The sequence below is a fragment of the Chamaea fasciata genome, unplaced genomic scaffold (genome assembly GCF_029207755.1).
Source record: "Chamaea fasciata isolate MVZ Bird 193981 ecotype frontalis unplaced genomic scaffold, bChaFas1.0.hap1 SCAF_2, whole genome shotgun sequence".
In the NCBI taxonomy this organism is placed as follows: Eukaryota; Metazoa; Chordata; class Aves; order Passeriformes; family Sylviidae; genus Chamaea; species Chamaea fasciata.
Window position 1 is genome coordinate 74957862 of NW_027094087.1, and position 25856 is coordinate 74983717.

Consider the following 25856-nt stretch of genomic DNA (forward strand, 5'->3'; position numbering starts at 1 on the left):
GCAACGGAACACGTTGCCGCAGGGGCGGGGCCTGTGCTCTCGGTCACGCCCCCGAGGGCGGGCGCGCTCCCTCATTGGCTCTCTCACCCATCCCGCCCTCCCGCTGGCGCCTAACGCGGCGGGGGCGTCACGTGACTGGGGGCGGCGCGGGGGGGGGAGGAGGATCCTGGTGTCCGGCGGGTCCCGGCGATGCAGTGGCGGCTGCTGTGGCTGCTCAGCGCCGCCGCCGGCTGCTGCTGCTGGGGCCCCGCCGTGGGCAAGACGCTGCGGGGCGGCTTCGCCAGCGCCGCTGCCCGCCGAGAGCCGTGGCGGCCCGTGGCACGCTTCCAGTTCCACGGTGGGTGCCCCGAGGGCAGGAGAGCGGGGAAGCGGCTGTGCCGCCCTGGAACGGGGCCGATGGGGAGGGGGGCGGCTGTGAGGAGCCGCGGGGCCGCCGTTGACGGACGGAGGGGCCGCGGGGTGGGGAACGGAGTCAGCCCCGCGGTTCTCCGTCCTTCCCTCTTTTCCTGCTTCTCTCTCCTCCTCCGCCGGGACGTGCACCAGATCCGACCCGCTGCCCGGGCGGGGCCGGGGCTCCTGGGCACGGCAGGGCGGCCCCGGGCGCTGGGTGCAGGAGCTGGCAGCAGCTCCGCTCTGCGGGTCACGGAGGGGAGCAGCGCTGTCTGTGCCTCCCTTCGTGTCCCGCAGCCTGGTGCGGACGCTCCCGGCCGGGTGTCGCGTCCTCACTGCGACACGCATCGCTCCTTCCCTCTTGGAGTTCCACCAAATGGCAGCGGTGCTCAACGTCGCTGTGCCCTGTCGCTGTGTGATCTTAGTGACACCGCGCGTTAAGATGTAAAATTCTCACCTGGTTATTCCCAATGGCTTTTCTTTCCCGTGTTGCTGACTTCTTGCTTGTAATAATTTCTGACTATTAGTCAGTGATTACTTAGTAATAATTCCTGACTACTATCCTGCTGAAAGAGAGCCCTAGCAGTGGCCCACTGTGCTTGCTAGAGAAGTTTTACTTTGCAGAAAGAGATATGTGTAATCATGACAAATGCCATGTCCAGCAAGGTTCTGCTGGCCAGCCTGCTTTTCCTATGTGCTCAGCATTTCAGTAGCTTAGACTGTTTTTCTTTTCCATTGAGCCTCGTGGCAGAACAGTTCTGCGGAGTGCTTCAAAATCTAACGGGATGCAGGAAAACGTGACATAAGCAAAACAGAGCTGGAGCGTGACCTCCCAGCACTGAAAGAGAAATGCCAGATAGGGTGGAGATGGCTTATGGAGTCACTTGAAAGCAGTTAATAATCACTGTCCTAGAAGTTAATTGTAGAAGTGCTCTAAATAGATCGGAAGGAGAAAAGTGCACTGTTTAAATCTGAGAAAAACTGTCCACAGCAGGAGGGCTGGAAACTAGGTGGTCTTTCAAGTCCCGTCCAATCCAGGCCATTCTGTCATGCTATGATTCTGACACATTAGAGAACACTTTTGAAGTTCGATTTTCTTTGCATCAATTTGACATCTGTCATCTGTCATGTGTAATTAGGTATTTTAGCTCTATTTCATCTGTAATGTGAAAGTCCATTCACATAAGTTCTTCTGGAGTTAGACTTAAGAGCTACCCTATGATGCTCATAGTCATGCCACAGAGGTCATAAAATACTAGACTTTGAACTAGTTATTGACCCAGTTGAGGCACTGTCTTTAACTTGAAAACAATAAAATTTGGAGTGGGAGGGAGGAAAGAAAAAAACGTTATCTGCAAGTCTTTTAAAAGAGGGGGGAGGGAAGGCTTTTTGTAGTAGAGAAGGTTAACGACACTTGGGCTGTGGTGAAGGTTTGTTTAAGTACCATCGTAGAGAATTGTGCATTCACTGGTTTCTTAATGAGAGACATAGAAATTGTTTTTGAAAGACCATAAATAGTTTCATTAGGAAGTAGTGGTAAGAAAATAAGGATAATGTGAAGCTGTATTGCAGCTACTTATTAAAAAAATCTGTGTCACACTGTCTTTTTGTTTGTAACTGACATCAAGACAGAATAGTTGATTTATTTTTTTTAAATGTCAAGGTGACCATGCTGTTCTGTGTGTCAGAATCAAGAATATAGCAGTAGCTGTGGCAAAAGCAGCTAGACTTCACCTCTTTCAAGCACAGGAATGGCACAACCTGGAGAGCAGTGGCCAAGATCACAGCTGTACAGAGAAGTTCTCTAAAGCTCAACTGACATGTGAGTTACTGCTTTTTTTTCTTCCTTACAGAGTTGCTGGTGTATTTAGAATTCTGTTCAATTGTCTGTGTGTTCAGAATATTCATTTCAGTGAATTTGGGCTTTGCATCATCTAGGACTTTGGCCTTCTGCTATTAAAAATACTATAACAAAATAAAATTTCTTTATTTGTATCACTTCAGAAGACTTTGCAAGTTACAATTCAATGTACTGCTAGAAAATGAAATCCATGACAAACAATGGCTTTAGTGGAAACAGCCAAACTTTATGACCAGTTCCAGTTCATGCTTTCACATGTTCACAGCTCAGAGAGGGTACATACTTGGCTGAAGTTTTCATTTAGTCATTCAGTACAGAGGTGTTTTTTTTGCCTCCCCTTGCAGTAAATGTCTTTCTTTTTTTTTTTTTTTTTTTTAAGTCTCGAGTTTTCCATTAAATAGGTTGTCTTGGATATTGAGAGAATTTACAAAGAATACCATTGTACTAAGAAACTGAAGATCTAAAGAATCTGAATGTTTGGGACAGTCAAATGTGTGACTTGTTGGAGTTCTGACTTGTGACTTTCATTGCAGTGGAATGAAAAACAAATTAGAGGCAAAGTGATGGAACCTGCTGCAGTTGCCTCTAAAGTTTTGAAGCAAATGTTTGTAAGGTCGGAGTGTGTAGCCCAAGTACAAAGTAAAAGGGTGATTTTGTACCTGTAAACCTTCTCTTTCACTACCTTGTAAGTCTTTCTTCTGCAGAAATTAATCTGCATCATGCTGCCTTACTTTATAGCTTGCCTCTATTATAACTTAATGCTATTTCATCCTTTACTTTTATAACTTGGTATTTGTCACAATCTCACATTCAGCTGTTTTTAATATTTGAGGTAAGAGTTATACCAATATAGACTATGTAGACTGTAATTTTGTCTCATGTTTACAAAGGAGCATTTCTCACTTGTCAAGAGGCTCCTGTTCTTCGGTTTTGTGGAAATGACATTCTTCAAAGTGGAGAAAACAAAAATGAAACTATTTTTTCATCATAGCACAAATCTGCCATGCTTTGATGTACAAAACATGTTAGAAAAATTTTAATACAGTATCAAAGATGAGCTAATCGGGATAAAGCTTAATTTGAGTACCCGTCTAAATGTGAAAGAACACTAAAACACTGAAGCATTGAGTTACATAACTAGAAGACAGACTGAAATAATTTTTGTACCATTTATTGATTATAATGGTACTTGAAGCATAAATTTTAAGACGTTAAATTAGTATTAGAACCTTCATTTAAAAATGTTTTAAGTGACTACAGCTTTTCTTTTAAATACATTTCCTTTGTGCAGTCAGAATCCCAATAACAGATTGATCTCCTGGAAGATTTGTCATAATGAAACTTTACACAAATGTCACTTCTAGGGATGTCGTTTCCTTACACTTCATCAGAGCTGCACAAAAGTGCTGCTGAAATAACTGGCAGTTGGTCTGTCATTCCTGACTGTCCCAGCAGGGTATCACTGTTTTCTGCTCTGTTAGGAGTTTTATGACCACAGGGTGAGTTGGATCTCTTTGCTGATCTTGGGCAAAATCAGTTGCTTTTCTACCTCTGAGTCAGCTTATGGATTTGAGAGGAAACTGATTGAACACACTCTGTGTGATCCGTACTCTTGGTGCAAATAACACAGTGTCAGAGCTCAGCTGAGGGGTGACATGGGGAGTGAAGCCACTCCTGTCAGCCACAGTTTGCCTTTCATTTGTACTAAGCACCATATGTAATACTAGTTTGTGTGTTGTCCAAATTCGTACCTCATGACAGTTTCTGCAAGGACACATACAATACAATTCTTTCTGGATTTTAATGTTGTTCGGTTCGTGCCTTAAGAGAATAGAAAATAACTTCTTGTAGATGAACCCCATTTATTGGAATTACATAGAAGTTTTTCACAGGTAGGCTTCAAGTTAGAAATTTGTTCTAAATTTTGTCTGCAAAATATTTAGCAAAAATGAGTTTATATGTTTGCAGCTTTTTTATTTAGAAAGGCCTTTCACAAAAAACCCTGTGTTTTGTGGAGGTTTTAAAGAAATTTTTCTTCATCCTTAGCCATTGTCATCTTTACCTATTAAGGGGAATTATTCTGTTATTGTTATTTCTCCTGCAGAGAAATGATTGAGCCGATTAGCACTCGAGTTCAGTAGTCAATGTGACAATGCTTGCGTTTCTTGCAGTTTCAGCCAAACATAAAGAGTGCAGGTTTCATTTGCATCAATAGTTTTTTTTGATAAGACTGTGCTTGGTTAACTTTTTAGGCAAAAATAGTGGTAAGATATCAAGCAGATGAAACATGAGTATCTTACGTAGTCGTTTTTAAATGTAACCTGATTTGAAATATGCAGTTTGATTACACATGGTTTCAGCTCTTAACTGTCAATTGAAATTTAGTGTGTTACAGTTGGGGGAAGATCCTGTGAAATAATACTGATTTGCACCTTTAAGGTATGCATGGTGTTGTTTACCGAGCTCACATGCAGCTGTTCCTGTTTGGTGCTCTAAATCTCTTTGAAAACAGAGTCAAATAAATTTCACAAAGGTATCTCTTATGCTGCAGAAGTACCTGGTGGGTAGTACAGAAGAGCTAATCCTGTCAATACTGAACTAGAGGTTGGAAATGTGCTAAGCAAAGGAGATAGTTTGCACTTTCTGGCTTCTGGAAGGAGGGAGCCCTCCCAGCAGAGCTGAAAGGTGGAATGCAGTGTCCTCACCAGCCCTTGCCCGCACCTACTTGAAACAAAAACTGAAGTTGGAGGTCTAGTCTCTGGTATTATGGATAGCTTTGAAAGCTCAGTCTGTTTCCTACTATGTATAGTTATAACCTATATATGATGATGTGGATTTAAGTTTTATCTTCATTCAAAGATGTGTTTTCTGAAACCAAACTAATCAAGTATTTACTCCTATTTTTGTTGTGTTTTTTTTCTTCTTCTAAAGTGACTGTGAACCACACAGAGCAAAATCTGACAGTGTCCCAGATTCCTTATCCGGAAACATGGTATGTGTTTTATGTAGACAAGTTTACCTGCGAGGAGAATTATTCTGAATCCGAGGATATTCAGTTTGAAATGGTCTTACTAAACCCAGATGCAGAAGGGAATCCATTAGATCACTTTAGCGCAGGGGAATCTGGTAAGATTTTTTTTCTTAAAATTAGATTTCTAAGTTAAGGATCTGATTACTCAAATCAGTACTTACTGTGCTTAGAAGAGTGTGGGGAATGGATAGCAGAGCCTCTTACATTTCATATTCTGGTTTTGTACAAAGAGTAAACTTTATTTTCCGTCATCACAGAAAAATCCTCTCATTTCCCTAGACTGACTTTCCAAAATTTGCCTAACTAGGAGTGTAGATTCACAAGGAAAGTCAGTGTTACAGTCACTGGCTGACAGGTATTTTGAACATGTTGAAATTGTAATCTTCCACTTAAATGTGAACTTAATGCCTGATTTTAGTTAATTAGTGAGTTTCCTTAGCTGTGTGAAATTTGATTCTGTGCAACAAGAGTACATGCACAATAAAACATTTTGCCAGTACAATTTCAGTTCAGTGTTTAGATCTTTATAAGTGTCTTAGTCACAGGCTATAGATTAGGTTTGTCAGGCCTGATTTTGTTATAATTAAGAAATGGAATTTTAAGTCTTTAAACATCTGAAGAAAAACTCAAGACAGCAGCTATAGAAATGCCTACATAGAATTGTATGCTTTGGACAATCCAGCCTAATGTACTCTTGGTTGCAGTGCGTAGCATCACTGCTCTGGGAGGCCTCATCAACACATCACTGACCTGGCTGTGTTGTGAGGGAAGGGCCCTGTTGGCTCAGTCTGCCTTCCTATACAGAGTGAACCTGAATACACCGAGGATGAGCCTAATTGCTGTGCTCTGAGTGAAATGCCCTGCTGTCACTCGTGGTCTCAAGAGAATATAGAGGGAACAAAGGCAGCTCAGTTTTTGAAAGGAAGAAAATATTCACTGGAATATTTAGCAGAATCTGCAAGAAAGTAGCACATTATTAATCTGGATTTCAAGGCTCATAATCAGACTTAACCTCTCTCTTTAATTTTTTAAGTTCTGCAAAATGGCCAGTTTTTATTTGGTGAATTTGGTCTTCAGAAGTGAATTCTAGGTTAATTTACTTAGTCTCCAAGAGGAGTAATAGCTGAAGGAGTAATTGCTAAATCAAGGGGCATCATATGGCCCACTAAAGTGATGTAGAGACCCCTTATAGAGTCATCTCAGCTTTGTAACAATTTTGTAGGAACACTGAGCACTTGGAAGCAGAACTCTGAACAGCTTATAGGCTGAGTAAGGAGGTGTGTGAATCTGCTAGATGCAGGTGTTTAGATCTAACAAGTAGGAAGCAAGGTGAGGTGTACATGCCATGTCTTTCAGAGTTGCAGGGGAGCAGCTCTGTTGATTCAGAATTAAAACCTGCATTGTTCCCATGAATCCTGAGGCTACATGCACTGGTCTACTTTCAAAGAGCTGAGGAGCATTTAATCTCTCATTCTCCCTCTTTTTAAATTTAATTTTTAATGCATCTCTGGGAAATAATCTTTGCCATTTTTCCGTAGAAGCTTGGAATGAGAGGGTATCAGAGAGAAGATTCATTTCTTGTGAAGCTTCATTTCTTGCTTATTTCATGCAGGCAACTAAAAATTACATAGTTGCAAAAGGTTTTAGTTAGGTCTTCCTTTGCTTGAGTTACTTTAGGCTGTGGCCTGGCACAGGACATCTCAAAAATTAAATGAATAGTAAGGAAAGCATGGGAAAGAACTTGAGGCTGTCACCTTGTGATTAAGATTTTTGTCTTCCAAGATGAGGGAGCCTGACTTCTGATCCTTGGCAAGTAATGTTATTTTATGTGGTAGAGGGCTTCTACATAAGACATGGTGTCACTAGAATCTAGGATTTCTAAAGGCAGCTGGAAAGGTAGCATTCTGAAGAGCTTTGAAGTAAGGTGTTTCAAATAATGTTTTGCTTTGTCTGTCAACTTGGTTCCTTGAAAGTCAGGAAACTTAGGAGGCAGGTTAAAAATTGTGTTTTTTATAGTTGGTTTTCAGTGCAGTTTTCTCCTTACCCCTTTTGGTCTTAAGCGAATAATCTACACTCTGTCTATAGTTGGAAGGAGCATTCTCTCATAAATGCTTAGTGTTTGTTAAAAACTAGTTGATTTTCCTAAAGAGTTTTCCAAAGATTCTCACTCATCACGGTGAGAAATAACTTTTATCTACAAAGTCCTTGCCAGCTTCAGTGAGTATCTTTTGAAGCAGAAAGATTTGATCTAAACCACATGCTTTTGTCATTGATAAATCACGCTTATGTATTGTGTACAAGAGAAGTGGTGGCCTGGAATTTTTAAGACTCTTTAATACCTTATGCTCTTTTTCTCCCATTTTCTTGTGTGTATGTCCAAAATACTTAATTTCAGTCACAGAAGCTCTAATGCTAGCTACTCTTCAGAACTCATCCAGTTCTAATGTTTTTCAGCACAGTTATTGAAATGTGTATACTTGCTCTTCCCAGTCTCTGGGTGGAGCTGGCTGGAAGCTTTTACCAGAGTTATTTTGCTGCTAGAGAAAGTGCTTTTTTTAGGAATCTGATTCTATGGGCACCACTGAATTTCAGGGAAGGCTGGAGAAAGAAAACAAGTTTTCTGTGAGAAATGTTTGTTTACCTGTTTTTGCTTATATCTCACTGGCTTCGACCCTTTGGGAACTCCTGAGGGGTTGCGAAGCATACGGACAATAGAAAAGGTTTCCAGGATCCAGGTCTTAAGGGGAGCATTTTACCAGACTACTGCCAGACTTATAATGAAAGGACTTCTGTTTTATAAATAATCTAAAAAAATTCGGGGAATTTTTTTTAGACAAGCATAAAAAAATGCATGCTAAGAACTAATTACTGTTTTCTGTGCTACTTTTCTCTATCTGTAATTTTTTGGACTTGATCAGCTGTGCTTCTTGAGCTGCTTTATGCAGGGGAAGGGTGACACCCAGTGGTTAAAAAGATTAAATAGAAGTCTATTTGGGGTTTCTCTCACTTCGGATTGTGCCTTTACAGAATGAAACAAGCAAGCAAAAAGGGCTAAAAATGAGTCCTTTAATAAATGTATTTCTGACTGATAAAATGAGCTGCAGTTGTTTAGTTTGTATCAAGAAACTGTGCATCTCTTTATACTAGTCTGGTAATTGCTGCAAACCTCTTTATTCAGAAAAGGTATTGTTAATTAAAAACACTTGGCCAGATCAAATAACAGTTGGTTCACTGATAAAATTCACCGATTTTCTTGGATAAAATTGACCAGGATTTATGCATTTTATGTGTACTACTACTTTGGGGTAACAGTTGCTAAGTATTTCCCTATGATTGTATTAAAAAAACCCCCACTGGTGGTTTTTTTAGTTACTTGCTGCTAGTAGCGATGTTTCGTTGTAAAACTAAGCTGTATTTCTTTTTTTTTTTTCCACAGGATTACATGAATTCTTTTTCCTGCTTGTGCTAGCATACTTCATAACTGCTTGCATATATGCACAATCCCTGTGGCAAACAATTAGGAAGCGTGGACCTATGCATGGTGTATTAAAGGTGTTGACAATTGCATTACTGTTGCAGGCTGGTTCAGCTTTTGCCAACTACCTGCATTTCTCAAGGTACCTTCGCTCCTTTTCTGCTTTCAGTCTTGAGCCTTGAAGAACAGTGTGTTGTAAAGATCAGTACATAATTTGCCTGGGAGGGATTGTGGCAAAATATAGGACTGACTTTTGAACTGCATCACTGCCTAAATGTACTTGCGAGAGAGAACACCCATTTAAGACACACCTACTTAACTATACAATCATTTTCTTCTGTTTTCAGTTATTCTAGAGATGGGATAGGAGCTCCTTTTATGGGAAGTCTGGCAGAATGTGAGTATGCCTATCTGCTGTTTCTTACATATTCCTACCAGTGCATCTGTATAATACATTAGCAAATGCTGTTGCTGGACTATACTATGTTCTTGGATCACATAATTGAATTTTTGATACAAAATACTAAAAAATGCTCCTCCAGAAAAAAAATTGTTTTATGTGTTTACAATAGCTGTATTTAAAGTTATACATCTGTGATATTGTTTAGGATTTTTCAAAGGATTTTTTCTTTTGTCTCAAGATCCCTTGCTACAAACACTTAAAGACATGACTATCACTTGAGCAGGTCTTTCAATACATTGAAGAGTTTTGTGGAGTTAGATCTAGAAAGCCAAGCTTTTTAGGAAACTTAATCATATTTTATAGGATTTGTCATTTCACTAACAAATTTAACAATTATTAAATGGGAAAGTATTTTACAGCACAAATTTTATGATTAGCATAATGCAAAAAATGCGTCTTTGAAGGTTTGATGGTAACAAAGCATTTTTCTTTGCTCTGTATAGATATTCCAAGTTCTCACTGGAACTAAATTCCTGTAGCATACCTTTCCAAAATGCACTAACTTAATCTTGTTCCATTCTTCACTCTCCATTGTTCTTGGGTACTTCGGGGTTGTTTTTTTTTTCTTGCAGTTCACATTTGAAGAATTGGGGGTGCATTCCAAGCAGATGCATTTCCTTTTGACTGGCTTGAAGCACCCCAAGCAAGTAGTACTGCAATAATGTGGTAGTGTTGGGGAGTAACAGCCTATACGGAGAAAAATTTCCCTTTGTAGAGTTCATTTAGAAGGCTGCAGTTGGAATCATCAGCCTCTTGATGGCACCTGGCACCACAATAATTGCCTCTTTCTTGTTTTAGCCATTTGAGCTGGCAGCTCCTTGCAGCCGCTCCAGCAACAGTGTTATTAAACATTCCTTCTCATCTCATGAAATGATTAAAATGGAGAATATGGAGGTAGTCATAACTCCACCTCAGTGTTAACTATCCAGTCAGAACTTCAGAGAGAATAGCTTCATGTTTGATTTGTTTTTGTGTATTTGTTGTGGTGAAAAAGCCCACTTTTATTTAAATAAGCAAAGATTATAATGAACATTATTTTTGAATCAGTAGCTGAATTTCTTGAATTCAGCTACAAAAGCTTTTTCCTTTCTAACTGTCTCTGAAGTTGGTAAACAGTGAAAAAGCAGAAGTAATAGAAATGTGGGAAGCTTCAGTGAATTACAGTGAAAGAATTACGATTCTGAAGAGTGGCTGATGGCAAGTAGTATAATTTGGAGGGGAAGGATGGTACCATTTTTCCTATATGGCAACAGAAATCTGAGTTAAAAATAAATGTTAAAATTTCTATTAATTGCAGTGTGGCCAGAATATCTTTCTAAAAACCTTTTCAGATACTATCTCAAACAATTCTTCTTTTCCTAGTATGATTTAGTCTTTACCACATATAAAGAGTTGATCCTCAGACAAATTAACCACCTAACCTAATCACGTAAATCACACAAATAATGCTGCACTCAGAAGCATTGTAGATGTCCTTTTAACTTTTGGTAAGAATAAAATGTGAAAAGTCAAAGACTATTGTTAAGTTTGTTGAATAGTCAAAAAAATGAATTGGTGGTGAAATCAGACAATTATGGTATCAGCTCAGTAATGTGACTTTACACTGACGCTGAATATTGCAGGATTATTGTAATCTTTTAAATGTTTCTCTTTCTAGCAAAGTGTATTGGATGTCAAAGATTAAAGCTGGTTGTGGATTTTTGTCTTACACAAATTTATGTGGGAATCCACTTGAATTGTTACCACACTGAAGTGGAGCAGTATCCATATCCATGATATGATTGAAAGATGATGTCTCGCTATACCTTATAGGGCAGGTTATGTTAAAGAATGACAGAAGGGAAAATACTCCCTAGAACACAGAATTATTAAGTCATTTTTCTAGTTTGGATTTGTGACACTGATTTAGCATGCCTTTAGTTCATGTAACAATTCTTTTTCTAGTGAGTACTGTCTCTTGATAAGGTAGCATTGGAAAATAATTCCATGATCATTTTTTGCCCCAAATCAGTGCTGGTTGATTTTATTAAAGAATGATCAAGTTTGTATTTACTAAAAGCTCTTGACAGATCTTAAACAGCAAAGGTGTCTTAATACATTAAGAAGCATTTAAGCATGTAAACTCTGAGAATACCAAGCATATCTCAGGAATTACATTTTGAAGTCTGTTTTATACCCTTATTTTGCTAGTATTGCTGAGTGTCCAGGAAATACTGTAAATGATCTTCTTTTCACACACTTCCCTTGTGTTCATATTAATTTCTGTATGGTGGCAACAGTTTCTGTGCCAGTATTTTTAGTAAATGTGGTATTTATCTCTTTTAATACAGTCCAGTGTATAAAAGTAGAGCTTTGCTTTTATTCTTTTTGTACCTGATAGTGTAAGTGAAAATTACAAATAAGGAACAAATTTAATTGAACTAAAATATTAATGAAGCGAAAAAGAAAGCGTTGCTGTGCATAGTGCCCAATCTCTAGTTTCTGAACCAAATTTACCATTTACATAGTGCAAGAATCAATTTTTCTTTTACATCTCTGCTGCGCCAGTGCAATGAGTCAGATCCCAACACCAACTTTAAAATTGTTCATTAAGGCAAAAACTTACCAGATCTAAAGCCAACAATCACCAAGAAAGAAATCTTCAGGTTTTTCTACTGTCAGTAGTGCTGCCGCAAGGCTACAAATAAAGGCTGTAATATATTCTAGCTTAAAGTTTCTTTATTCTGATGCAGCTTCAAGCACAAGTTTGAGACACTGATTAAGGATGTAACTTTATGGAGTATGTGTTAATTGTTCCCAAACAGAGGTAGAAATGGACATAGCAAAATGAGGCAAAGGTACTTTGCATTTAATAAAATGAAATACAGGCAAGTTGTTGATCTGAATGAAGTTTGTGTTAGGGTTATTCATTATATTTTCCCCCTTAAGTATCTCAGAGTGGAATTTGTTCTAAATATTTGTGCTTTCTTCTGGAAGCTACTACATCCTCAAGACAAAGTGCAATTAATTCAAAATGCAATGTAACTATCTGATTTTTGAACAAAAGTTCCTCAGAGCAAAGAAAGGAGTTAATTTCATCATGTTGCATATTTGCAGTACGATTAACATACATATGATTTTAGTTCTTTAGCATTTATAAGTCTGTTTATGCAGATGGACTCCTGAGCCCAGACTACTCTGACACAAGAGTGGGATATGGAAAGACGTGGCACTGTGCCCATGTTCTTGCAGAACTGCAGCATAACTGCAGGAAAGCTGATAATGATCTGTTTGGTCACTGAAAACTCCACAAAATAGCCACATGTTGTGGCAAAGCAATCTCATCTAATCTAACTCATCAAAGTTAAAAGGTGATACAGAGGCATAAGCATGCATCCTTTGTTTGTGGGTATATAGGAAATAGGAAATATAGGATATATCTTTGATATAGGAAAAGAAACAAAACTTTATTTTTGTTGTAATTGTATTAATTTTTCTTTTGTTTTCAATAGGCTGTGACATAGTCTCACAGATACAAATGCTGTATCTATTGTTGAGTCTGTGTATGGGTTGGACAATAGGCAGAATGAAGAAATCTCATGGCAGACCTCTTCAGTGGGATTCCAGTCCAGCATCTACTGGCATTGTTGTAGTAGTTGTTGTTACACAGGTTTGTATTTCATATTCATTCTTACACTGAAGTATACAGCTGCTATTAAGTATGACAGAACTGTGAACCAAATAATTTCAATATTTTAATTTTATGAGGAAGGGAGTATCAAGACTGGAAAAAAGCCCACAGCATAATGTGCACCCAGTATGTCTAATAGGTAACACCACCTTCTCTTTACTTTAACAATTTAAGATGTAGCTCCACAGTATGTTTTTGTCTAGCAGTAAAACCACTTTAGAAGTTCCCACAGTTTTCCAAACTCCTGATTGTGCCAATTGTTTGTAGCATTATGATGTGAACCAGATTAGTGGAACAACTTAGACTGAAAAAAGTAAAAGAATTTTTTTTTGCACAGTCATTTTATTGATCTGATTTCTAATGTGGTCATATAAATAGTTGTAATCAGTACAACTGAGGCATTGTGAACTACATTATGCAGGTTGACAACCAGCAGCATGGGAGGAAAGACAAGAAAAGCTGCTGTGACAAAGTCTTTGTCACAAAAAAAAAAGGAAATCATCAGTGCGCTCCTTTTGGAAGCACTCAGAATGTCTAATGGTCCTTTCAATCAATATAAGGAAGGGAATTCTTGAAAGGTTCATGTGCAGGATTGGTCTTGCAAATATACAAATGGACTGACACATAATTTCATTCAAATATTTTCCATTAGTATAAATTAGAAAGTTAAGTAAACCAGTAACTTAAAAGTAAATTGTAATGAAAATCATTCAACCCTGGTGGGGCCTTTTGTAAACAAATTTTTTTAAATCACACCATAAAGACAAGAGAATCTGAAAACCATTGAGAAATAGAAGAGCAGGGAGAAACTGGAGACAGTAATGAGGAAGAGATTATACTGAAGATTTTTGTGCCATTTGCGTAGTATCTGTAATTAGTGCTGCTTCTAAACTAAACTAGTGGACTTCTAGAACATTAAGAATAGCTGGGAGCTGGCCTTTCTTGCTAATTAAGACGGTAAACCAAAGACTGTTAAGGTCAATGGGACTGTTGAAATTTAAAGATGGGTGTCAAAGTAAGGTGGAATGAACCTATCCAGCACCAGAAATTTTGCATGCTGGTAGTAGAGAAGACTTCTTAAGTATTTAATTTCATTCATGCCTCTGCACTTGTGCATATGTATGGGTGTGTTAGTACTCTGCCGCTTGAGACTGGAAAGTTTTTCGTTGTTGTTTCCTTTTACTATACACAGAAAAGACACTCAGTAGAATCAGCTTGATCTGATTTTGGTTGTTACTTGTGGTAAAAGTGGAGCAGGCATCATACATATGAGCTCTTTTCCCCAGGATGGGTCCCTTGCACGTCTTTTGGCTCTTGGAGCGACACTGGAACATTAGCACAAAGTTAATATCTAAGGCACAGCTCTAGCACATCTCCTCCTGGTACCATTGGGAATGTCAGGTTCAGCAGGAGTCTTGTAGGAACACAGTATGGATATCGGAATATGTCATTTGCCTAAGTGGTTTTGCACCCCCATGTCAGTATCTACTGTCTCCAGGAAAATTGCCCTCACACCAAGAGTATCCCTTCTGGAGAGGATGTTTTCCATCTCATGGTTCAGTAAGTACAAAATGCACCTTCTGCCAGTTTGGTTCTCCTCATTACAGTGTGCAGCTCTTGGGCTCAGGTAATTTAGACTGTATCACCTCTATCAAAGGTGGTGAGTTCAAGAGTTCATCTCTGGATTAGTCAGTTGTTCACTGGTCTGTCAAGATTGACGTGGGTGTTTGACCTGCTGTAAACAATCAGTGGGCCCTTTTAATGGCTAAAAATGTAGAATGACCTTTTTCCTGTTCTGATCTTTCCCAGAGATTCTTATGGGAGAGCCAGCTTCCTCCTATGCCAGAGATTGGACTGACTATGTGGATAATCAGTGATGTTCTGAGGACTTGCTGTGGAGGCTGCTGGAAACTATGTGCATTAACCTAATGTAGCAGATAGAGATTGCACCATGTTAGTTTTTTTGGCATTCTCCCATACCTGTCCTCCTCTCATCTTCAGGGAAGTCAGGAAAGTGGACAGCCTGAGAAAACATGTCATTCTTCAACATAAATGCAGTTTTGACTGGCAAGCCATCTGAGCCTGTTTGCCTACTACTAGTTCAAATTACTCAGCAAATTTTCAGGGGTTTTTCTCCTCTTTGTACTGATGCTATGGAATTTTTTTGTTCTTTCAGAAGCACTAGCAATTTCCTGGGCTATATTTATGGGTTGCCTTCAGTGTCAGGTTGACACAGCCTCCTAGTCAGCAAATGTCTTGTGGTCTTTGCAGCTGCAAAGAGGTAACATCTCAAAGGAGGGACAAGTCTGCCATTTAACATCTCCCTTTGCCTTAACTTGTTCTTTATTTCAGCCACAGAACAAAAGGTTCCCAGGCTGCTGTGCGCTCATTAAAAATTCTGCTTTCTGCTGCTGAAGCACAAACCTTGTACAGAACTTTACTGATGGCATCACATCACATAGACCTGAGCAGTTTCAGCTTTCAGGGCTGACCAGACTGGAGGCAATGATTCTGGGAAGATAGCTGATTGCTCTGAACCTGATCAAAATGGCATAGAATCTTACTGCCTTAAACATCACCCTACACGGGGTTTCTCAGGTGTGCTTAGAATGAGCTCTACCTCTGACCTTAGATCTAAATCATTTTTTGCCGTACTGGCATTGTGTGACATCAGATAACTGAGTACTAGATATGTTTAGAAACAGCTAGTTTGCCTTGCTGCTCCTTCTAATTTCCCTTTTGCTTCCCCCTTCCCCTTGCCTCTCAGGGGTGATCTGTCCCATGAGAACCTGTCTTTGCTGGAGGTTGATACGTTATCTTGGCTTGTCATAAAGTCAGTGTTGGCATCGTGAAGAGAAAGAGGAGTTCTACTATAATTGTTTCCTCATGACATAAAGGAAGAGTGTCTGGTTCTTCTTCATATGGATGTGGAGGTTCAGTTTGTGTATCTGGAACATCAGGATGATATCCATGGCTGTCATTCCTCTAATATTTGAGGAAGAAGACCAGTACTGGACAGTGGTTGGTGTCCACTGTGAGCCAGGATAGGTCAGAATTATATACAGGTAAAGTCAGGCATTTTGAACAATGTATTATGTAAACAAGGAGATGGTCATTCTGTTTCTTCTTATAAAGAAGCAGTTGTGACTTAAGTGTTGGACATAGTATAGTGTGAGTCAGCTCTTCAGCTTCCTCTCTCATCCAGTTCATCTACAGTCTAAGCACAGTTGTTCTTCTGGATAGCAATTAGAATTGTCCCCCCTCATTTCTTCTCAGAGCTCAAACAGTTCTGCTCACTGCCAGCAAAAGATGTCTCTGATGTCTGCTTCAGCAGGTTGATGTCTGGCGTTTTAAAGTTTGTTCCTGATATTGCAGCTAAGTGAGCTGATACTTGCCTTTCTGTGGTCAAGGTAAGGGACTTTAGGGTTCCTTGGCCTTAATTTCTCAAATTTATTTTCTTTTTTATTGTATTTCACAACTGAAGAGATTTTAACTTCAACATCATGCTTGTCTGTGAGAGTTCTTCTTCACTGAGAACAGATCGTCTAATCCATTTTTACCTAGAAACACTCAGTAGCAGAGATTTCTCTTTTATAGGATCTTGCTTTTCCCAGATGAGTGAGGACAGCCCTTGCTCATAGTAAGGCCAATGACACACTTATTTTGTCCAAGTTTACACTTTGTTGCACTGACAGTTCCATCTCTGCCGCTAATGCCTCTGCCTTCTGCTTATTTTGAAATAATCTAATGAAGCTGAAGGAAACTGTACTTCTGTGATCTCACATTCCTGTCACCATACACAGCCTTTGATCAACTGATGTTGTGTTGTTTACACTCTTTAAAGGGCTGGTCCAGAACACACTCTGCTGTCAGACACTATTATCCTATGTGGATTTGGGCTTTGTTCTCATGGTTCCTTTATTCCAGTTCTTTGTCATCTTCCCATGAAAGTGGTTTCCTTCTTTGCTATTACTCTTGGTGTAGACTAAGGAAAATTTAGGCCTTCATGAGCTCTGGTTTTTAAGGTGAGGTAGATCCCAGCGATATTTTCTTCTTAGAGCAGTATCACAATTCTGTCTCCATCAGCCCATATGGCTTCCCCCCATACCCTTGCTTGAGTCATGGGGTCTTTCACTTTCTCAAGCAGAATATGTATAGTCTGGGAAGTTTAATATTTTGGCTGTTCCCAAATGTAAATATCAAAAGGGAAAATGCTCACAAGACTGCAGTGATTCTGTAACTGGTAGAGCCCTTGTTTGTTGTCTGAGCATGTTCTAACTGGACTGAAATAACTTCTGTGATAGGAATTCATCAATTTCATGCCAAAACTAGTGCTATAGACACAACGTTACCAAAGACTGTGCTGTATCTCAGGGATTCCGGAGCAGTTTAGTCTGTCTTCAGTCTTACTCTTTGACAGAATTCTCGGTCAAGTAACTTGATCATTTGAAGATGTTTGCTAAAAACTACTCTTTTTCTGAGCATTATGGTGAGAACATTTGAAGCCTGTTGGTCAGATTGTGTGCTAATAATCAGTGACGTTGAAGACATGCATACTTTACATCTGTCCCTCCCCCATCGTTCCATCCAGGTGGTTGAGGAGTGACTGAAGTGACAGCAGGTGTGAAATGACAGGGCTGGGTCCCCCTAGGTAAGGGAGAGGGAGAGCAGGAGAGTGAGTACTCTGAGGATATTCGAAGCAAAAATTATTCTACTGTTCAACTGATGAGAATCAAGGCCACCCACCTCTGGAAGGCACAGGTGAATTACACATTTTTTTTAAAGTTAATATTAGTAACCCTTTTGTCTTTATGTAGTGAGAAAGCCTTTGAATGTGTTCAGAAAGGAATCCGACTAATTTATATTTCTAAATTGAGCCATACAATGTCTGCTTCTGAAGGTCTCCAGAGTTACTACACTCATAAATCAAATTTGCCTACCTTTCTTCAGAAAACCTGCTTTATGAAGCACCTGAAGCCTCAGTGCAAGTTAGATTTGTGCAGTAGGTGGACTGGAATACAGTGTATATTCAAGTTCTAAAGTGCCATTCAGCTGCTACATGATGCTCTGAGAGTCTAAACTTTGTGTATTCTAATTTATAATGTTAGCATTCCCAAAGTCTTGAGAAGGTGTTCTTCAGCAAGGCACATTTTTTAATGCAGCTAGTTGGCGCCTGCCTTCTTCAAGATTCAGAAACTAGGCACTTGTTAGTCTGTGTTTCCTCGGAGAATATCAATATTGTTTCTCACAGTGCTCACAGAAAATTAGATTCTACAGCAGATGGCCACAATGCTGGGAGTTAAGGAGCGGGTTACTATCTTTTATGTAGTTATCTGTTGGCTAGAGTGCTCGGCCACATGTTGGAATGGCATTTGGAACCTGTGGCACTCCCTTTCCTAGACCCTAGGAGGTTTCTGTGCCAGGTGCTTGCAGAGTCAGGCTCGCTCACAGTTTCTGACCTAGCTGATGTTGAATTCTTCTCTCCACAATGGCACAGCTTCAATAGAAGGGGTGGAGAGTGGCCCACCCAAGAACACCCTATAGCCTGGCAGTTGCAGCACTCTCCGAGGAGGTGGGAGATGTGAATTGGATATCCTTTAGGCAAAGAAAGGAATTGTGGGAGATCCAAGTTCAACCTGGGTGAACGCTTGAGCCTTTAGGCTATTGTATAAAAGGGGCAGCAGCACCACCCTCTTACTTCCCCATCTTTGAAAAGAAAAGTGAATCCTGTTAGGATTTTGAAAGAAAAGGCGTAGTCGCCTGCCTTTGAAACAAGCTTTACAGGTTGTGGATCACAAGTGAAAGAAGACACCTCCCTGTAGCTCTGTGAAATCATTTTAGTGGTCTTCCTGCAGAGTAGGACAAGTGTACAGGTGATTATTTCAGATTTTTATTCTAAGGTGCTACATTCCCTCTATCCAAATCAGAGGAAACTTTAACTTGTCGAGCTTTCTAAAAGTTACAAAATCCAAGAAGCGAGACTCCATTCTTACCAGTTGCAGTTGGAGTGATAGGTCACGACAAAAAGCGTTTCAGACTAGGGTTTGTTGGGGTTTTTTGCTTAGCATGGCAGTCCCTAGCAAGTAGAGTGAAGCATTACCACCAGATAACTTAATCTGTGATGGGAAGGTTAGTTGAGAGTTAGTGTAACCTGGTTTATTCTAAGTGCACTTCGCTGTTGTTCTTTTTCAGAGCTTTTTGTTGATTTGGGAGCAGTTTGAAGATACAAATCACCACAGCTACCATTCGCACCATGGCTTGGCGAGTGGGCTGCTCATTGGCCTCAGAGTCTGCTTGGCTCTGTCCCTGGCTGCTGGGCTCTACCAGATTATCACAGTGGAGAGAAGCACGCTGAAAAGGGAGTTCTACATCACTTTTGCCAAAGTATGGGTTACATCCAGCAAACTGATCCCTTCTTCTGTAAATATAGTTGTGGCATACAGTTGACTGAAGCACTAAACTCTTTCCCTCCATAAGAAAGTTAAAGTGTCTGATTTGTTTACACTGCAGCCTGTCATCATATTCTGAGTAGGCATTTTAATTTGATAAGGAGTATAGGGCTTTTTAAAACATAAATCCCACCTTTCATTGTGTGGTTTTCATTATGTTGATTGAAAATTAAACAATGGGTTCATAAAATAGACAGAAATGTAAATTTAGTTCCTGTAACTGTCACCTCTTTCTTCTAAGCTGGCATGTAGTCATTTTACAACTTATACTCATCGTTTTTTAGGCCTGCATTCTCTGGTTTCTGTGCCACCCATGTCTTGCAACCATTGCTGTAATATTCAGAGAATATCAAAGAGAAAAGGTATGTACAGGCAAGATAAAAGAGATGAAATTTGAATAGTAGTTGTTCTTCATGTTTAATGTTTGTTAGCAAACTCATGCTCTTAGGCTGTTAATCCTATGACCCCAAAGCAACTTGAAAAGTCTTAGTCACACAGCTCTCATTGATGCTAATGTGAGTCATATTTTACAAAGACATACAGGGCTCAAATCATCTAAGGGTAATCATTTCTAGGTTAAGGGAGGGAGAGGGGGAGATTGTTAAGTCAAAGGAAAATGTGAAGGGGTGTTTTGTTTTATTGTTTGCTTGTTGGCTTTTAATTAAAAACACCTTGGGGATTCTTTTAACAAAGCGAGTAGAAAGATAAATCAGTGGAATTTTTTTTGTTGCTTGCTTCTTAGTCTTCATCCTTTAAAAGCTTTGTGTGGCTAAATAGGTCAGGAAACCTGTAGCTGTACTGTTTTCTTTAGATCACGAAGTCTGTCCAAATATGTTGTTTGGTTTGTAAGCTCTAAACAGTTAAAAACAAAGGTGGACTCACCTTTGAGTTTCTGGGTTGCTTAAACATGTTGGAAACTTGAGAACTCAGAGTGTGGAGCCTGCCATGTTCAGGTGAGGTGCACCACTATTCTCAGGTGATTGACTACCTCATTCCAGCATAGGGTTTGCTTCTTTTCTTTATGCTTATAACCATCTGTGCATTTGTATGCAAATACATTCAGAAAACGAGCTTTTATTTGTGTAAAGGATATGTAAGGGAAAGAAAAAGGTTTTATTAAATATAAATAATAAATATTGTGTTTGATTTACAAAAAAGAAAAGGAAATCTAGGCAGAAAAAAAAAAAGATTCCTCTAGAGTTACTAATGAAGAGACTTTTTGTTTTGCTTGATGAAAACATCCTCAGGGCAGGAGGGCAGTCTAGTCTCTAGAGGTAGGATCCGTAAAGTAGTATTTTTGCAATATTTTGAGCTTACCAAAGGAAGACTACAATTGCTCTGCTCTTGCATTTGAGCAGCTTTAACCATTATGTGCAGCTGCAGTTCCTGCACTATGATAATTCAGCAATGTTTGCATCTTCAAATGCACCTCAATACAATAAAATGCACGATCAATAAATACCATATTTGTAAGAAAAATGTATTTTAAAGGACTGCCGGTACATAAACTGAAGACTTGTGCTTTCTCAGAAACAAGTTACACCTTTAGGCATTCGATAAATACAGCCTTACACAGCTTTTACAGATGAAGAGACTTGAACTGAAAGAGATCTGGCTAAGTGAGAGTTATAAATCACTATCCTCAGCTCCATGATTGTGCTAGTGCAAAGTGTTTCCAAGGCTTTTTTTTCCCCCACTCTGTTTGTTATAAGAATAGAATATCTAAATATCACCTCTGCTTGTGAAACTGCATGGGTGGTGAATTGCAAGTCTGAAATTCCCCAGAAGAGAGACTGCCAGAAGGGTTATGTGACTTGCCCAGGGCTATCTACTTATTTAAAAACACCCAGGTGTGAGAGTCTGATTCCTGGACTTAAAATGCATGTTCAAATCTTTTGTAACTGCAGCAGTAGTAAAAGGTTTAAAGTTAAACCTCAAGCACTCATGCTGATAGAAATTTATTGTGTCTTGTTTAGTGACTGGGTTTTTTTTTACTTACTCTTTCTTTTTCTCTTTTCTTGTCTCTAGATTATTACCATGGGTGTTATCCTCTGTCAGTGCATCTCCATGGTTATCCTCTACAGACTTTTTCTATCCCATAGTCTATATTGGGAAGTGTCTTCACTGTCATCAGTGACGTTGCCACTAACAGTATCCTCTGGACATAAAAATCGACATCACTTCTGAGATGTTTAGGAAGAATACATTATATAATAAATGTGCAATAATGACTTGAATATACAGGTATTTTTGTCACGAGTGTATGATAACGTTGGTTTCTCTGAAAAACTGAGTGATAATATCAAAGCACTTCACAGACCTTTGGTCTGACAAGATTCCCAGATTAATGTGTTAAAAGTATTGTGGAGTGTAAAAATCCATAATTTGAAGAGTTTTATAGATACTGTTTAACAAGTGGTGCTGAGCTGTATCACAGAAGAATACAATGAATCTTTTTTCTCCCATTCACAGACACCAAAAATGCCCTTACTTTGTGTCAATACTAGGTTTGAAGGTCTTATAAAATGCAGTTCTTAAAACATCTACATGCACAAACAAGTTTAAAATAGGCCAGTTGTGAAATTGGTGTGATGCATAACGATGAGTACAAGGGGGCTTTTTATTTTCATGCTTCAGAGAAAATGCGTTTTTATATCAATGTAAAAGATGGGGAAAGAAAGGAGGGAGAATCATCTAGAAAACAAAAGTCAAATGTTCACAACTGACTGAGAGAAACTTTCTTTTTTCACGGGTGTAAAAGAAAAGCCTTTTTAGCATCTAATGTTCATACTGGTTAAAATTCTAATGGGAATGTAAATAGGGTTTATATCTTCTTTTTTTTAAAAAAAAAAAGTAAATGTAACTAAAAATTTCATCCAGTAATCAAGGTCTAAACATTTTTTGAAGCTTAGAATACATAGCAACATAAAGGTAATTAAAACAGCAGCCTTGCATCTTTTAAAGGAGGAAAAAAAAGGCAAAGAAAATGGAATGGATGATGTGGTACTAGAATTTTAATCCTGATATAATTCATTTCTGTTGCATTGAGGATTCAATCATAATTAAGCCATATACACAGATTAAATTAACAGAAGCATTTCAAATAAATGTTGGTTTCAGTCATCAACTACCCATGAATTCCTGCCCAAGGATACTTAATCAGGATTAAATTTTCTATGAATAATTGAAAAACAAAATACTCACTGGATTTGTTATAATCCATGTTGGCACTGGGTTCTAAGTAGTTGCCATCTTCCATCCATTGTAATAAAGCCATTCTACTTTGTGATGCCCTAGCATTCAGAAAGCCAGTGTAAATATATACTTTATTGAAGTGCCTATTTATAGAGTATGATTAAATCATGCTGACACTTTTTCTTTTGTAGTAAGAACATACCTATTGCCATTGTGAGTGAAGTTTTTCTTTTTGGATTTGGCTTAGTTTAGACTTCATACATGTGTGTTTCTTCACAAAATGGATTTTATTTTCTAGTAAATCAGTGTTTGCTTCTTCTTAACAGTGTGTATTTGATGATGTCTGTGAAAATGTGAAGACACTGGTTCTAGCTTTAAAACAGCCCTAATTTTTCCATTTATCTTTGCCTCAGTTGTGAGCATAGTTGAAACAGAAGTCTGTTCCATTTTAGTTTAGAGGCAAAACTAGATATTTGCCTTTGACTAAGGCAAAATGGCAACATGACAAAGTTGCTCATTAAATCATCTCCTTTCTTATTGTTTGTAATTCAGATCAAGAATGGCAGGTTGAGGCTGGAAAAGATGAGATATTATGATTTCACACAATCTTCAGAATGATTAAAAGATTAATTATTACATTCCTCTGATAACCACACAAAAATATTATTGGTTAAAACTTCAGTCTTTATTTTCCTGCTTATCTCTGTACTTTTCATCTTCTCAAGAAAAAAGCATCCTGTTTTTGATAAGTCTCCAATAATGTAGTAAAAGAGTTCTATCTGTCCTCACGTATAAGACTTAAAATTCACACATAAAATAGAATTTTCTGATAGACACAAATACTACTTTACAGTTTATGATCCATCATGATAAAAGTTTTAATCTATGCAAAAAAACCTCTATGTGACTTTCAGAAGAGGCACTCCATTTGTTTTATTTTCCAGAAGTACTGTCTTACTTCCTGTAGTTATTCTGACTTGACTTGGTCAATATTATGATACCATTTACCTTATTTTCACTTTATAAATATACCCCAACAAATCATGGTTCATTAGTGTAAGCACAAAACGCGAGGTGTTGTCTTTTACATCTTTCCCACATCGGCCCAGAAGTCAACAGGTAACATTAGTTTCTTAGTTTGGCACTGGATCCAGTTACTTGAAAATAAATTTTAATTTTGCTATTAATGTAACTGTAGCAATGAAGTGTCACTTTCTCATGGTAAGTGGTACAAAGGGTCTCTTAGCTGGTGCCCAGGTCTCAGCAAATGAACAGTGCCCACCAGTTTGATATTACTAAATAATTAATGCACCCTGTAGCAGTGCGTCACTATGACTGCTGTAATATTCAGTTAATTTGGTTCAGGATATCTTGGGGAGGGGGGAAGTCTTCAGGTATGACTAATGGACAGAACTTCATACTTAACCTGTACTCTGTGTTGAAACTTACTGCTTCTGATCATGCCTGAGGAGTGGTTCAAGTATGTAAAAGTCTCTCTTCTTCCTAACTTGCATCTCCTGCGAGAACAGCTGATAAGACCTTGCTTTTTTCATGCTTATCAACACTGTTACCCATTCTATCAATTTGATTTCATAACTTCATCTTGAAAAAATAGCTTCCAGCCTTCCAGTTGTCTTCAATCCGTGCATCTCAACTTGAAAACTATACTTCTAAAATGTGCTTACTGTCACAAAAAAAAAAAAAAAAAAAAAAAAAAAAAAAAAAAAAGAAGAAGTTAGTTTTCTGTCACAAACTGGGGCTTTTGTGTATGTCAGCAGAATGGGTGCTGTGCCCTACACGGGGTCTGCATTAGGTGACTACAGTGGACAGAAGCACTCCTCCAGTGCCCCCATAGTCCCAGTGTGTACGAGGTGTGGGTTTGTGCCTGCCGAAGGCTGCCACGCACGTGGGGAATTTTCAGGGAGAGCGTCAGCAGTTCCAGGCTCCCTGATACTCACTGCTGCACGGGGCTGAAGCAGGGTCCCCCGAAGGGAAACTGCTCCTGCTGACCATGGTGAGCAGCACTGTTGAGGTCAGAGGACATCTCATCTGAGAGTTTCTGTGCATTATGCAGTTCTGTTTTAAATAAAGTTGGAGTTACTGTGTGTGCTCCTTCTGTTGCCTGTGTGTTTCAGTGCTTGCAAAATAGAAGTGTGTATTGACAAGACTGCAAACTGAAGTTGGTTGTGCTGTGGAAAAATCCACTTCTCTGTGTGAGAGGGCATCACCTGGCCAGCCATCACCTTTTCTGCTAGAGCAGATGCCAGTTTGCGTCAGCTATGATTTGTTGGTTGGGAGGGAGGATCTCAGTGCAATAGACAAAAGGGTGAGATCACCAACTCAATCTACAAGCCCCCCCACAAGCTCTCAGGAGGGATCATCCTGCATTGCTCCTGACCAGCGGTGTGAAGGCTGGAGTAGTTCTGGGGCTCATCACAAGTCTCCTCAGCTATTCACTCCCCTTCCATGTAGACTGTGTTTATTGTATATTTATTTAAAGTGCTTCAGGTAGGAAAATGAATATTTACAATTAAATATATGTAAATAGAAGTGGAAAGACTTGATTGGAAAAATACCAAGTTTCTAATACATATTACAATACTAAGACCTCCCACACAAGATAAACGTTTATAGCCAGATCTAAATGAATATTTCTTTCTGGTTCCTGTGCCAGTGGAAAGCCATGGAAGTATCAAAATCCTTTTGTTTGCATCTCAATCCTCTACAGAACTGGAAGAATGCTTTATTTGATTTGGTTTTAGTTTATTCTGTGCAATGTTCTGCCTCTAATTGATAGAATAAATGTTTATGGGGCTGGCCAATGCTGATGTTAGGCTGTACCTTTTAACTCTTTGTGTGACTACCCAGTGTACAAAGAGCAGCTTCTCCTTGGAAATGTCAAACATTAAAAGAGAAACTCTTAAGCCTGTTTTCAAAGGATCCTTTTCTAACTGCACTGATCTGACCAGGCTGTGGTTTTTCAGTGAACGCTAAGTTCTGATTCTAGTTTTCCTTAAACCATTATTTTCTACAAATCTATTTCTTGCCTTGAGAATTCTCTCTCCCACTGCTCTCTCTCTCTGCCCTCCCCTCTCCCCCTCTCTCATACATATGATTTTGAGGGTAATGGGTGTCATTTCTCTATCTCTCCATCTGTTCCCACGATCAACACTCCGCAGTCCAGCCCCTGCTTTGCATGTAGTATGTGTGTATTCTCTTTATCCCTGGCCTGTTTTGATATCGCGCTTTTCCTGTCTCTCCTTTGCCCTCTGTGCCATCTTTCTAGTCTCCATAGCCATCAGAGACCTGAGGGTGTGGTTTG

The 25856-nt window shown here is 39.1% G+C and overlaps 1 protein-coding gene across 1 annotated transcript; it reads left to right on the plus strand.

The window, feature by feature from the left end:
• Nucleotides 1-160: 160 nt before the first annotated feature.
• GPR180 (G protein-coupled receptor 180) lies at nucleotides 161-25458 on the plus strand. The gene is made up of 9 exons (XM_066176355.1): nucleotides 161-337; nucleotides 2054-2212; nucleotides 5183-5377; nucleotides 8719-8899; nucleotides 9105-9154; nucleotides 12712-12869; nucleotides 19083-19274; nucleotides 19624-19701; nucleotides 21368-25458. The coding sequence occupies exons 1-9, from the start codon at nucleotides 190-192 to the stop codon at nucleotides 21524-21526; spliced, it is 1320 nt and encodes a 439-aa protein (XP_066032452.1). The 5' UTR covers nucleotides 161-189; the 3' UTR covers nucleotides 21527-25458.
• The last annotated feature ends 398 nt before the right edge of the window (nucleotides 25459-25856 follow it).

Bases quoted from the DNA above. Each gene is read 5' to 3' on its own strand.
- GPR180 (XM_066176355.1), top strand. From the start codon at position 190: ATGCAGTGGCGGCTGCTGTGGCTGCTCAGCGCCGCCGCCGGCTGCTGC. The intron at 338-2,053 runs GTGGGTGCCCCG...TTAAATGTCAAG, and splicing joins GGCACGCTTCCAGTTCCACG to GTGACCATGCTGTTCTGTGT. The intron at 19,275-19,623 runs GTATGGGTTACA...ATCGTTTTTTAG, and splicing joins TCTACATCACTTTTGCCAAA to GCCTGCATTCTCTGGTTTCT.